A 15810-nucleotide genomic window follows, 5' to 3' on the forward strand; every position below is an offset into this window, starting at 1 on the left:
CCAAATGCCTCCAGCACTCAGTGTGAAAAGCAGTTTTTGGTTACTTTAATATGTGCCCTACCTCAAGAGACACTCTCCTTAAGCTGATCAGTAATTCAAATGTTTTAGAACAAGGTTAAGCAACCCTGACAAAAGAGAAAGAACCTAACAGAAGATGCTCACAATAAACAAACAAGGCACACCCAGATCTTTCCTATTGCTCTGACTTAAGAGGGTTTGACCTACTTGTCCTACAACCCAGCACATGTCCTAACCACTAGGTAACAGGTTACAATTTCCCTGCTATTTGCTTGCAACTCTGAAGTGCATTTAATTCTATATACATGTTTTTTCATGAATGTTCAATCTTTTCCAAATTATGTTGTGTCACTCATTCTATCCTGCCTTAAAATAAGAACAGAAACTGTTGGAGATACTTAGTTATAAAATATAACTCCCTTGTGCAATGCATGTGGGACCTTTGCTCAAGTCATTTTCATATAATGCTGACACAGGACAAACATTTTCATGACTGTATGATATCTTTTAATGAGTTCACACCCCTCAATTTCAATATCAGATTCTCCATTTTAGTAAGTGTTTTAAATATCTATTTCAACATTGCCTTCCAGTTTCCCTCATGAAGTGTGTCCACATGGCAGAATTTCCACTGTCCCTAAAGTCAACTAGTTTGATCACTATTCAGGTGATATGTTTCAAGTAGTTTGCTACAATATTTACCTGACTATGGGCTCGAGATCAGCATGCCTTCTTTCTTCCCTCTTCTGAAAACCCTGGTTTAGTGCTCTTAAAATAGTCTTGTCAAATGCTTCAGAAGACAGTTCTTTTGGAAGCTGAGAAAACAGGTTAAAAAAAGGTCAACTGCTCATTTTTCATATTCAGAATATCTTTGTTCATCAATCTTTTTATCTTTCCACAGAGTGTTTTTTGATACCATTCCAGTTAGAATAAGACAATTTACACATTAAGGCACAACAAATAATCATAAATCAGTTTTGCTAAATTAACATCTTGCAGTAAATCCTTGAATCAAATTCAGACGTATGAAGCTTTAAAAAACCACTTAAAATAATTAAAAGCAAAAACTGACCAACATCATATTCTTTTTCAGTTATTCACACTTTTTTAACGTATTTCTGTAGAATTTTCACAAAAATAAAGCAAGCCTGAAACTAACGCAAAACTTACTAAGAAAAAAACTGACCGTGTACACTGCGACTCATCACTCACCACATCACATAATTAAACTAAGTTATTTCACAGAAACAGGAGTAGAAAGGAGACTATTTCAAGTTCAAAAATATAGAAGACTTCAAGTAGGCAACACTGAGTCTAGCTACTGTTTACACTGAACTTCTGGTGAAAATTTATTGTGACTTTTTAATATCAGTCTATCTTCTGAAGACATGAAGGTGATCAGGAGCAGTCAGCAGGCATTCCTAGGGCAGGAACACCATGCTGACAGCCAGGGCCTGTGGTCTATCTGGATTTCAGTAAGGTTTGACACCCATAACATCCCCATGGGCCAGCTCAGGAGGACTGAAAACTGGCTAAATGGCAGAGCTCAGAGGGTTGTGATTAGGGGCACAAAGTCTCAGTGAGGTCTGACAACAAGCAACACAGCCCAAACACAAGGGCTCAGGACTGGGTGACTTGTCCTTCAGTGGCCTGGGTGAAGGGACAGAGTCCCCTTGCCAGGTCTGCAGACGATACAAGACGGAGAGGAGCAGCTCATGCACCCGAGGGCTGCGCTGCCGTTCACAGCGACCTGGACAGGCTGGAGAGAGGGATGAACGGGAACCTCATGAGCTTCAACACAGGCAGGAGCAGGACCTTGCCCCTGGGGAGGAACAGCCCCTTGCACCAGGACAGGCTGCGAGTGACCTGCTGGAGAGCAGCTCTGCTGAGAAGGAGCTGGGACTCTCAGCACATAGCACGTTAGCCAGGAGCCAGCAAGAGGCCCCTGTGGTCAGCAAGGTCAACAGGCTGCGCTAGGAAGAGCACGGCCAACAGGTGAAGGGGGTGACCCTTCCCCTCTGCTGAACCCTGGGGAGGCCACGTCCAGAGAGCTGTGTCCACTTCCAGGCTGCCCAGCACAAGAGGGACAAGCAGCTCCTGCAAAGGGTCACTAGGATGAAGTGCCTGGAGCATCTCTCATATGAGGAAAGGCTGAGAGGCCTGTTCAGCCTAGAAGAGAAGCCTGACGAAGGGGGAATCTTAACATGGTGTTTAAGTACCTAAAGAGACAGTATAAAGAGGATGGAAACAGATCCTTCCCAGCAGTGCCCAGGACCAGAAGCAATGGGCACACACTGAAACACAGCAATTTCTGGCTGAGCAGAGGGTGATTGAGCACTGGAACGGGTTGCCCAGAGAGGTAGTCTCCTTCCCTAGAGAGATTCAAAAGCTATCTCAACATGGGCAGATTCCTTCAAGTGATGCTTCTGCTGCTGGCAAACACCACAAATCTTCTACTGAGCTTCACCTGTCAAGCTGCTAAGCATATTCTGCAATTCAATACCATAATGTACATGATGCAAACATTCAATGCAAATTTGAAGTACAAAACTCTAACAGCACGCTTTTGTTCCTGCAATTACATTCCAGCAATCACAATCCTCCTCTATTACTTCTAAAATCCTAAGTCTGGCATATACCACTACTTTTATACTGCAATACATACTTTGAGCAGGAATTCCTGAAGCTCCTGGTGTGTCTTTGTTACACATGTTACAGAAAGGTCAGACCAGGTTACCTGATATGGAAAGAGAAGAGAATAAGGAAAATTACACTTTTTTTCCCCTCAGATCATACTAGTTAGTGGATTTTAATAATCCTATCATTCTGATCACATCAGTATAATAAGCAACACATGCAGCAAAACAAATACTGGACAAAACCAGAATCATGTTGCACATGTTCAAAGACATGCACTGATTTTGAATATACATTTTAAGATCATAATTTTAATGATATCTGTGGATAAGTATATCAGGGTAAAAATCAGATGAATGCAGTTAAGTTCCTGATGACTGCTTAGTGACTCCAAAACACAGGGAAGAGCCTGCACAGTTACTTGTATCAAACAGACATTGTTATCTCCAAAATCCAGGCATCAGGGCAAAGGACTGAAGGTTGTATATACTGGATAGTTCTGCACATCAATATCATAGCTCAAAAATCTCTTTTTGTTTATATTATCTATAAAATATTTTCTGCAGAGCTGCAATTTACTTAAGGAACTACTCGAGAATAAACATTTTGTTATATTCTTGCATCCGCATTTCAATAGCTTATTGTTCTGACATAGCATGCTAGTAGTAAAACAGCACCTTCATGTGCATATTTCCAGGAAAGCAAAGATGTAAGCTTGGCTAGAGGAGCACTGCCTGGCTTTAAGCCCACCTCCGAGCTTAAGATTCCCATTACATGCATGGGAAAATCCTGCCTAATGTAAGTGGACATGGCAATTTATAAACATTCATTTACTCTAAGGAGCTGATAGGATAACATTAACCACCAACTGCCTTCAATTTAGACCCCAGAAATGCCTATTAGCTGCTACTCTTAGTGACCTGAGATGGGAAGCTATGATTTTAACTGCTGTTGCAACTTTAAAAAGGCGGTGCTTAGAGAAAGCCACACAGAGGAAAAAAGGAAACTCTTTCCCAAAGGAACTAATGTGGAAGAGTTTCAAGTTTACTCAAATGCTTCCCAAAATATCTCCTAACATTCCCCCTTTAATAAAGAAATTTAAAACCACTGTCAAGTCCATCTACATGCTAGCTTCTCAAAATAGTTTTGTGATTTTATTTAAATATTAACAAACCATATGGGCATTCTGGACAAACCTCTCTTATCCGCTACTGCTTCTTATCTTATAGCAAGTTTACTACAGCAAGTTTGCTTATAGCAAGTATACTAGGCAACAGAATCTATAGTAAAGTTCAAAGGTTTAGGTGATTTAACTTTTAAGACTTTCAAGACTAAATTCTACATTATTCTCCTCTGGTGAAAAAAAAAAAGTGAAGAATTTAAAATAAATTTCAAATTAAGGCATGATCATAAAAAAACAGCTAGCACTGCTATACTTTAGAAATAGTAGAAATATCAATTCAAGTCTGATTTCAAGCTTCTCCTAACACCACAAAATACAGGATTCTGCAATCTACACCCACTTAGAGGATAAAATATCAAGCTCCAGGATCAACAGACCCATCTTCATCTTAAAATAGTGTATTTAGCCTGCATCCCCAAAGAACTCCCAGGAGCCACTGCAAGCAGCCAGCTACCATGTTTCATACATAAAGGAGACAATGGTGAGATTTAACTCTAGGTCCAAGGTATATTACCAGGCTCTTGTATCTAGTTGCCAAATGACTCATAAGGTTAGTCAGTCCTTGCTAAGAAAATTACTATTTTGACTCAGAGCATTGCTGCCAACAGCTTTGGCAGCTATTATTTAAGATTTACAATGTTTAATACCAGACCTCAACATACTTAAAAGCTTCTTTTCCAAACTAATAGTAAGCAGTGTTTCAGATTTGTTTAAAACACACTGAGGTAATTATGAGTTGCCTTTTAGGTATTATCAGGTATAAAGAATGTATCAGGTAGGCCTTCAAATTTGTGGGGTTTATTTAAAGTATGTTGTTTCATTTTTCTTAAAAAAAAAAAAATCGCGCCTTTGTCAAAAATCACAAGAGTGCTCCTTGTGGCAAACAATCCTGAAAGATCCCGATAGCCATATGACCCTGAGCAGCAGTACATACCTACAGGCACATGACCTGCACTCTTGGCCACTTTAGGAATGTAACTAGAATTCCTTATAATGCCTGCCTCAAAACAACAAAAGCAAAACTTCCTCAAGTATTTTCAAATACCTGGCTGCAGCTGGTGCTTTTTACCTCCCCAACTTATGCCCCCAAGAGCAGAAAACTCCTGCTCTGCATGCAAAAGGAGGAATCCAAGAGAAGCATACAATAACTTCAAGAGTCTCTGAAGAGACTAATGCAACTAAAAATTGCAATTAAAAATCACATCTTCTGAGCAGGCATTAAAAAAACAAATCACATCTACCTTTGCAATTCACAGAAATCATGAAGACATTTACAATTTTGATGGTTATTTGCTTACTTTGAATGTGTATTCCAAGTGTTTGTCAGCCCTTTTTCTTGGCACTCCTTTCAGGGTTATCTTCTCAATGTGCACAGCTAAAAGAAAAACAGTTTACAGTTTATACTAGAATTGCATATTGAAACTTCATCCCTTTACCTATCTACTCTGAGAATCACCATATGCTATTTACTGACTCTCACAACCCCACTCTTCCTCAGCTGCTATTTTACTGTAACAAACTGCAGGGGGCAGGGGGAGCCACTTTCTCCAAGCACTTCTCTGGCCTGACTACAACTGCTTCATTGCAAATGATGAGAATCTGAGCGTTACCCAAGAGCCTACTTGGGCCTAACGTCACATACATACAACAACAGGCCTTGTAATTGCTACAAGAAAGAAGACAATCAAACAAAGTTAAATTGTGCCTCTATTCCAAGAAGTAACAAATGCTCAAAAAAGCCAGTGACAGTGCCTTCCATCTCCATGCTTGTGAAACACCAAGCAGTAGTGAGGGCAACTATGACAGAGAACTAGATTTTTGAAAGGCACCAAGGTGGAAGACAGTAATAGTTGGGGAAGGCTTGAAGGAGACAGAAGTGAATATCCGTAAACAGAAAAGGAGGACCTGGGAAGTTACTGCAACACACAGTAGAGAGAGTTCTTAGACTGAACTGAAAGGAAGGTAGGTACTCAAAGTACTTAAATACAGCAGACTATGGGAAGGAGCATTCAGGAACGGACAAATTCTGGCTGTGAGTTGTAAGAAATGGCCCTGCAAGGCTTTCACAGGGTCTGAGGATTTTCTTTGGGGACAAAACACTCTTCAGGTAATATTCTTAGTGAAAACCTCATCTCAGTTGCATGATGATTTTTACTTTTTTCCATTCCTTCCCTAAGAATTCAGTAGAATTGTATTCCTTTACAATCAGTAACCCATTTTGAAATGCAAACTATTTTAACTGAAAATAATTCTTTATAACCCAACACCATCAATGCTTCTTTTCAATATTTTTGAAACATTATTTGTATTTCTAGTGTCTTACCACATCACATTTTCCTCTGGCTATTTAACTGCACTTTTGCGTGGGGTATATGGAGAAGTACAGTGTTCTGTGTTTGCTTGTTAAAAAACTTATTCTTGCAGATTAGCTAATTTCCATTTTATCTAGCTTAAGTCATATAATTCATTTAAAATGTTTAAAGTATAAAAACAGAATCCCCAGGTGTGTAAACATACCAGTCCTAACAATGAGAGACAAGCACTAACTACCTTCTTAAAGGAATAATAAGCAAACATGTAAGTCCAACCATAGTACTATAGCTCTCAATTCCTTTAGTAGGAAGGGTGACAAATATGGAGCTGGAGTGGTGTATGCAGCTCTTAACCTGGGAGTTAAAGAACCAAGCAGTCAGTTTGCATTTAGCAATTGTTAAAAGACTTAAAAAGATTAATTATTCTATAACCAAAGAAGTCTGAGATGAGCCAAGGGTAATAGGTAAAAGGATACACTTGTATACCCTGAAAAATCAGATGTTTAGTGACCTCAATTTCTACAGGTCTGGTGTAGACAAATGCCCTGTTAGAAAAAGGAGCGAGGCATGGCACTAATTTTGGCTCACTGAAGTATCTTAACAATGTTAAAATGGATACCAATCAGCTTATATTCTTAAGCTAATAAAAATTTGGTTCCCATGACTGCAACTGAGAATAGTGTTTTCTCTTTAGCTTTTTTGTTTTGTTTGCATTTAAATACTTGAGCTTAGTAAAGTAATACAGCAGGAAACTGTAGTGTTGTTGCTGCACAAGCTTATTTCCAGCTTCAATAGGCTGTTTTAAAACTCTTTCCCTAATTCAAATTTTAAACATTCTAAACAGCCAGGCCAAAAAGAAATGTTTTCATATGCCTGCCAGGAAGGAGTCTTACACCTCTAAATCTATTTTGACAAACACATACATTCAGTGTGATTAAGTCACACATACATGAGTAACACTGTTTCCATCCAAACTGTCAGTTAAGAATTAAAAAAAAAAACCACAGATTTATCAGAATTGAGAACAAAAGGTGTCTTATAATCAGAGCTATTTCTAACCAGATATATCAGAACTGAGAATAACAAATGTGTTTTATCAGAGAGATTTCTAAGCCAGTGATGAGCTTTCTGTAGCAAGGGTTCCCTTTCTGTCATGCATTTATATAGCAAATATCAAAAAATTCATTCAGAACTTTCACTGTTGTTTCTAATTATAGCAATAAAAATACTGAGTAATATTTAAGCACTTTGTTGCATTCAATTACTCAACTTTTCTGTTCCTCTTTTACATCATTCAAGGGCCTTGTTAACGATAGTCTCCCTTTGTGTTTCTAATCGGTGAATACGAACGTTTTGCACTTAAAATTCTGTAAAGACATTTGAAATTGGCTTGTTGTCTGTAATCCGCCGCAATCTTTGTCTGTAATTTTTGCAAGGAATTAAAACTCTAAAATTGCCTGCCTTGGAAGTGTAATTAAACCTATGCAGACAGACAAAGGAAAGTTTATTAAGACAAAAACGAAAAGCCAACAGTTTTTCCAAACTGCCAGCTATTCACTATCTGCAGAACAGCACAGGCTAATTTTGACTGGAGAATGATTTGCTAATCTTGTTGGAGAACAAAAGAGTATATCTTTTCAATAATGCTCATTTCTTCCAAGAGAAGAAACTATTGACAATTGTACAGAACAGTTCCACTTGCCCTTATTCTCCCCAACCGAGCCAAAAGATGACTTACTGCTTGATTTCTCTACAGATAGCCTCCTACTTCTCCAAGCTCCAATCCTGTAGAACCTCCAAAATACATTTTTCTTTTGTGTTTAAGACTAGTCACACAACTGAATCAAACAGCAAAAGCCATTCACTACTTCACCATATCTTCAGGTTTAGTTTTTTTTCAAAAAGCAAAACAACATTAATACAGTCCTCTTAAGCTTTCTTGAATTCTCAAATGCCATCTCTCTTTTAGGAGGAAGCGCATTTTCCATCAACTTTAGTGCACACAGCCATTACCAGTTAGCTACTTGTGACAACTTGCAACAATAGACAACTAGGTAGCAGAGAAGCTATTACACTTAGCCATCATTGCAGTTTCTTATCTGGACAGATGAAAGATTGCTACAACTCCAACATGATTAACTTTCAAAATAAAAAAAATAGTAATAATAAAAAGGAAAGTCCAGATAACATACCTTCTCGCTGAGGCCTGTGGGAAGCCATCTGTAATCCATCATGAGGTGCTGTGGTTCGTTCCAACAAACCGGCCTCGGTACTCGACATGCAGTCACTATGGGAAAAGTCACTCTAAATTGGGGAAGAAGAAAAAAGGGAAACTTTAATACAGATTATCAAAGCTTGCTCTTAACAGATAAATCTTTAAAAAGTTATAGGCAAACAACCAAAGTTTTGACAGTGGCCAAGTAGTGCTCATCAATTAAATTTTAATTAAGTTTCAAGGGTTCATTGACCTTATTTTAAAAGGAGGAGAAAAGGGACCTTTAGAATATCTCAAGGTGGATATCTGAAAACTAGCTTAGAACTTCAATGCTAATTTGCTCTTGGTATGAACTCTTTCAAGTTGTAACCTGTGAAATACTCACTGAATTCTAACATACTCTCCCCAATTATATTCATGTCCTACATTTTCAATTGGGCAGCCCTGCTCTTCATGTATCCTCTCTATTCTTCAATCTCAAATTAACCAAGTGCAGGAATATTACCTATAGACCAGTGTAATGTGAAGTACGATTGCATTACGGCATTCAGGATAGTCCATCTCTTTTTCCGTCTAGGGGGTTGCTTTGAGCGCACGATTTCTTCTATACAGGAAATTATAAATAAACTGCTTTGCAGTCTATCATGACATATGGTCCTAGCAGCCAAATCCATGCTCCCCTTGCTAGCTAGCCATCAAGAACACGAGCAGCTGCCTCTAACACCATTTCTTCCACAGAGAAAAGGACCAGACTCAAAGCTCAACCTCCTCACATTTGCATGCAGACTTCAAAATTAAAGCCAAGAGCCACTACTGTGTTAATACAATGCATCGTGAGGGGACAGAAAGGAATTCCCAGAAGCCAAATTAGCAACAACTGATCTCTCGGAGTATGAAAACAAGGAGGAAGGTAAATAGTGAATTATAACCTGGTAGAAAAGCAAATGAATTGAGGTCATTGCTCTAGCGCCTGTATTACTTCTTACAAATAAAATATTAATGTATCATTTCACATGTTTTTCTATGATTGCATCACCTTAAAAAAAAAAAGCAAAAAAAACCCCCCAAAAACTCTCTCCCCCCCTCCCAAAAAAATCAACCCTCACTCAGAAATGACTTGAAATGACCTGAAATGACTTCAAATGTAACTGTTTTTTCCAGCTGACCAGAGCAATTGCATGTTTCCAGTGAACTACAGCTTACCTTAAAAAGAAACATGCACACAAAACTAGGAAACACCAGTAGCTACTAGTGAGTTTCTGGATCAATCCTTTTTAAATGGGGCACTCCTTTTTACTTGTAACAGGTATGTGACAGTTGTCACATATGTAAGCTCTTCCATTAGAAGACTTTCATAAAAGATGAGTAGAGGAAAAGGTAAAAACTTCAGCCAGTATTCTTATCATATTTAAATATAGGAAGCATGAGATTCTGAAAATAAGCACCAGAATATCAATGAGAGATTTCTTTTTCTTGATGCGACAGACCAGCACACAAGTCTGTTTACCTTGTTTGGTTCCAAGGGCTCAAGCCTAACACAACAGGCAGTATGTGTCAAAAGGTTTCAAAAATCCCTTGCAGTTTTTTAATTCTTCCGACTTTTAAAGATGTCTCAACTACAGCTTGCTTGACTTTCCTAAATCACCTTTAAAGCATCTATTTTGAGTAGAAACATGACAATCCATTAGAGTATAGTACACACAACTCATTTAGGACCTCGATGAGCATAAAGGCAGCAAGCATGGCCTGTGCTTGCTGTTAATCCAAGTTTCATCACCACCTCAGCAGCAGCACTAAGTTGATTAAGAGACACATCTACGTGCCTCTGCACAGTACTACACATTGTCTGAGTACAAAATGACAAACATTTTAGCTATTTCATCTAATTAAGTATATACTTTGTGTTTTACACTGAGTGTCAGTAACTTCAGGTTTCAGATCAATCTGACTTTAAATACAGAGCATGTTTTGCTTCCGCAGGATAAAACCTGTGCCAACCTCTAGTCATTCAGTAGAGAGCCTCAGCAAATTCCTCTAGACCAAAGCATCACATCACACATCAAATTTCTAATAAATTCTGATCATAACATCAAACCTGCAATGAGGAAAGAAAAAAAAAAGTTGCATGCTAATGAAATGGCATTTTAACAACTCTAGAAGTTTTTAAAAGGAGAAATTTTGAAATAAAATTTATTTCAAAGAGTTTTTTTTATTCCTCTCAGCTCACGGCAGAGAAGAACTAAAGATTTCTGCTATGCAAGTATACAAGTAGAATGGATACTGCTCGATCTATGATAGCACACTGTGTATGGGCTGAACCACATCTGCATTTGAAAGCTCCAGCTGCAAAAAAATTACATAGTTCATATACGCATTTACACAAATCCTGACAACTTGGAGCTTATGCTAATTTTACATATGATATCTGTAAAAATATCATATCTGTTAAAACGATATGTTAAAAAAACATTTATTGTTTTTACCTAGCACATTAAACCAAAAATATATGCATGTATATTTTGTGGATGACATTGATAACACACTGGAATGCAGGTGGCAGGCAGACAGGAGAGTATCTAGAGCAGTCGTAACTTTATTTCACAGCTTACTGCCTACAAAGTTTGCTTCTGTGTGACCTACAGTTCCACTGCTGAAGCTGCATTAAGATATTTCACATTTGAGGTTAGTTAGTGTGATAGTCCTACCCCAAGCACTCGTGATTGACTAAAATAAACACGTAGAGTGAACAGCTGTAATACAGAGGTGAGTGGAAACATGGTCAGCAAAGGAACTCTACCCAGTCTAGAGGGCCAACTACTATTATGAGTAACACAAGGGAATGTCACCAGCTTCTTCAGTGCCGGACACAGCATAAAACACAAGCCTTTTAAAACTGTTGTATAGCGCTAAGGGGTTTCTGTCGATGCCCGTGCAATATAGTGCTAATTGTACTTAGTTGTCAATAAATAAATGGGATTTGCACAACATATGTAAGGTTAATTCCTGCATAAGTTCCTTTGCTGCTCTAAGACTTTCATGTGTAAGATTTCCTGCAGTAGATTGTTCAGCTGATAACGATTAAAACATAGCGAAGAAAAATGGTCCCAAATGAGTTGCCAGATAATTAATTTGGTAATCACGCAAATCTCTGGGACTGGCTAGAGGATTAACTACATTTCTCCTTGAACGTGAAACAAGGTGAAAGTGCACTTTAAAAATTGCCTGTTCTTCTGACCTACGACAGTTTTGCAGCTGAGACCTCATTCCCCACGGGGCTAAAAGCAAGTACTATATGCAAGAAAACACCTACCACCTGAGGTGTCTTTATATCCACGAGAACTGGGCACCAAATGACCCGAACAGAGTGCCATACTGCTCAGCAAGGATACTGTTCTGTGCAACTACTGAGCAAATCTCAGCTAATCTACATACAGCAAATGTTCAGACTCTGCCTTCTGTTAGCATAGATGGCTGAACAAGACATGCCATGCTGGTATTATTTTGGCAATACGTGCTGAAATTTGCTACTGGATAACCAGTTAATGACCACGAGCAAGTAACTGAGGTGCACAAATATTCTGATGTTTGTCCTGTGTTTTTATGAAAAAACAGTCACACATCAGCTCTCCTGAACACTGTTCAGGGCAATCTGCTTACAACAGTTGGATAGCTTGACTAGCTCTACATACCAAAACGTGAAAGCTTATTTCTCATTAGACTTCAGTAAGAGAGAGCACTACTTCGGATTGCATGCTCTGTACATGTAAACTAGCATTGACACATTATTCCTATAGAATATATATATATTCTAATGTAGACATTAGAATTAGCTAACAAGAACATAAGCTACCAAAGGACGAAGGCATCCATGAAGTACCAAGATATAACTCAAGACACACAATCAACTCCAGAACCTACGCCTTAAGAGAAATGTGAACGATGACAGAAAAATCATTAATAGAAGACTGGGAGGGGATCTTATCAACATGTGCCTGAGGGGAGAATGTAAAGAGGGTGAGGCCAAACTCTTCTCAGTAGTGGCCAGTGACAGGACAAAGGGTAGCGGGTAAAAGCTGAAACACAGGCAGTTCCATCTCCATGTGAGGAAGAACTACTTTCCTGTGAGGGTGACAGAGGGCACAGGCTGCCCAGGGAGGTTGTGGAGTCTCCTTCTCTGGAGATCTTCAAACCTTGGCTGGATGCCACCCTGTGCCACGTGCTCTAGGTGTCCCTGCTGGTGCAGGAGGATTGCGCTAGATGATCTCTAGAGGTCTCTTCCACCCTCAACCATTAAATGATTCCCTGTGATCTGATGCCAGATTTAGGATCAAGACCTATGTAGCAAATATGATTTGCTAAAAACCAATCCTTACAACCTACTGCCTACACTCCGTACTGCCTCACAGCTAGGCAGCAGCTTACAAAGGCCAAGCATCAGCTACTAAGAAGTCACCTGAAATGGCACATGCACTTCTGTGCTGCTTAACCCTTCCGTGATGATGACAGCAACAAGGAGGCCCTGCTCCACACAGGCACATAAAACATGAGCCAGACTGTCATTTTGTAAGTCCTGCTGTTCCTTGGAGGTTGGGATAGAACAGTCATACTATCCTACACTTAAATGGAATGTAAAAATACTGGGTGAAAGTGGACCTGCCAGAGCTTCAAAATTAGGTTAACGTTGACAACTGTTGATGCAACAACTGTTGGAGACAAAGGGTGTGCCAACCTTTAAAGCAGCACTACTAATTTAAACTATCAAGGCCTATGACAAAGCCGCTCGAAGAACCTGACACATCAGCTACAACAGTGATTTACAATACGGGAGGAACACAACAAGCCCTCATGTTTGCAAGGGACACAGCAAGGGCTTTTAAATTTCATCTGCATGTATTTTTTTAACTGGACTTAAACAGTAGTCTCAGTCCAACCTACCTAGCCCGTGACAGAAGTTGCAAATTTGAAGCTAAAGCCAGTGGTGCAACAATCTGTCTTGTGTTAGCGCATTCCCAGGTGGTTGCTAATCCAGCAACTTTGTCCAACTTCAGGCTTGTTCTCATTGTCTATTCAGTGCATAAAAATAAAGTTACGTGGCTGTTTTAGTTCAGATTTATGTGCACAAAGTACTGTCTTGATAGCCTTGAGTGAAGGAGAGATTTAAAGATTTACCCTGTAGGAGTGGTTCACTCAAGTACGATCAGTGCTAGTAGCAGAGGGAAGCCAGTACTTTTGTTCCCACTGCTAACTACTGCCAGAGGAAAGCATGGCATTTCATCCAATCCTTGAACTCAAATGGTTTAAGTAGCATGCTTGAAAAGTATTCTCCAATGTATGCCAATTCTGAACAACAGAAAAATCTCTCCATCATTTTTCTTACCCAACTTTTAAGACTCTTCCTGAGACATCAAGTTCCCTTTCACAGCTAGAAGAGTCCTTCTTATACCTTTTATTTTCTTCTCACAAAAGAGACAAGTTTAGGCAAAAAGCTCATGAAGGAAGCAGTTAAGGCACATCTCTTAGTCTGCCCTCTACAAGCTTTAGTTTCTAACAGTATAAATCCTTAAGACTTACATCATGGACATCCATCAAATGCTGGAGGAATTGTAGATATTTCATGATCAATTACAGTTAATGGAAAACTAACTGTGCTTTCTGTGATAGCTTTAGCTAAACACTGATATGGTAAACAAAGAAAGTGACAGGGATTTAAGCAGAGGGAATCCTACAGACTTTAGGGGGTCTTACAGATAAAAACACCTTACAGCTGTTGCCTCCAGCCTCTTCTCCAATTCTCTGGACTCAGGCATACCTTGAAAACAGTAAGTCAATCCCAAGCATTATGAAGCCACGGCCATGCTTGGGATAGTCTCTCCTTGTCTAAGGCAAGGAGGAATAACTGAAATGGAAAAGAGTAAGCAGCTGATTAACTCCTGTATAAAGAGACTCAGGCAAGACTGCAAACTTTGTCTTCACTTGTCAAAGTACCTCGCAATTAGAGCTGAACATCTAAAAGAACTGAAAAGAAGTGAAAGTTTTTACTCTGAAATTTCCTGGAGCATTAGCACATACATTTAGACACAGAGCTGTTTCCTTTTAGGCACTGTATCTATCTAGTTTCGAATTCCTTTCCAGAAGGCTCCTAATAAGGTTTCTGGAAATCCTGAACTCCAGTTGCAGCTGGAGAAATTCCTGGTCAGGACAAGGGTGTTTGGATCACCAAGATACAAACTGTTCTGATTCTTTCCGTATGTAAAACGGCATATATAACATCACTATTTTCCATAAGGTATACTCCCTTTTCACCACATTCATCAGCAACAAAATAAACAGGAGACAAATAGAAGAATGTTAAGCCAGGCTCCCAAAGATACCTGGAATACTATAAAGCTTTCCTTTATATTTGTCTCTATGATATTTAAAAGAATACACACAAGCCCGCAGTGGTTTCAAAATGGGATTATCTGTATTTTTCTTCTCCCAAACACACCTCTTTGTTTCTAAAATTAAATTCTAGTACCTTAACTCTGCTGCAAGTCACTGAAGATCAATCACAAAAAAAAAAATCTTAATCTGCAGAAAAAATATCCTATAAATAGATTTCTATTATGCAAAATTCTCTGTAAATAGAAACTTTTCCTTTGTTTATAAGTAGAGACTTTCTCTGAAAAGAATCCAGCAGCCAGCTAATTATAATACTATTCAGCAAACCATTATCTGCAGGAGAGGGCTTGTTTCAATAGAGTCCTAGTTCTATTACTGTCCAGTATGCTTGAGAAAGTGCCCCAGTGACTAATGCAAGCTGAATTATGGCAGCACATGTCCAGATCGCCTGCAGGATCCCAATATCCTAATCCTAGGTCTTTAATACAGGTAAAATGGAGTGAGACGGACAGCAAAGAGGAAAAGCTTTGATGTTGCACTTAAACAAATATAATGAGCACAAAAGTTAAGCTATGTGTTCTGTTGCTTAAATGCAAACACACATTTTTGCACATTACTAAGTTCATGTTTTATGGCTATGGATGTGAATACTGCTAATTTATTCTAATACATCAACTCTAGATTTGGAATTCAGGTTCAGCCCAGCCCAATGCACCAATGGGTCCTTTTTAAAGTAGTGTTATTATAAACTAGCCTTTTTTTAAGTAGTATAAATTACCTCTTCCTTTAAAAGGTTGCAAATAGTATCAATCGTTTCTGCCTGATAAATAAAGGTAAGTATTTCGGAAGTATTTCCTAAAGAACCACACTTGATACAATTACGGAGCAGCACTAGCTGTGCTCACGGCACTCAGCACTCCTTCAAGCCTGTCTGCCGGCTGCAGCTGCCCTGGCTAGGCGGTATCCCCGCGGAAGGCCGCGTTCCCATTAGCGCGGAAGCCACTGAGAGCGGCGCTGCAGGGCCAGGCCGCGGGGGGAGCCCCGCCCCGCCCCGCCCCGCCTCC

General features: G+C 39.2%; 1 protein-coding gene across 4 annotated transcripts in view; it reads right to left on the reverse strand.

Annotated features, from left to right (window-relative positions):
* ZCCHC2 (zinc finger CCHC-type containing 2) overlaps positions 1 to 15810 on the reverse strand; it is a 36257-nt gene that overhangs the window by 17763 nt on the left and 2684 nt on the right. For all 4 annotated transcript variants that reach the window (XM_026034554.1, XM_026034552.1, XM_026034551.1 and 1 more), the window contains exons 2-5: positions 8343 to 8454; positions 5137 to 5213; positions 2684 to 2755; positions 721 to 833 (exon numbers count right to left, since the gene is read on the reverse strand). In XM_026034554.1, the coding sequence (XP_025890339.1) occupies positions 721 to 833; positions 2684 to 2755; positions 5137 to 5213; positions 8343 to 8454 (374 nt within the window). The remainder of the gene's footprint in view (positions 1 to 720; positions 834 to 2683; positions 2756 to 5136; positions 5214 to 8342; positions 8455 to 15810) is intronic.

The sequence above is a fragment of the Nothoprocta perdicaria genome, unplaced genomic scaffold (genome assembly GCF_003342845.1).
Source record: "Nothoprocta perdicaria isolate Ctin4 unplaced genomic scaffold, notPer1 scaffold_147, whole genome shotgun sequence".
Lineage (NCBI taxonomy): Eukaryota > Metazoa > Chordata > Aves > Tinamiformes > Tinamidae > Nothoprocta > Nothoprocta perdicaria.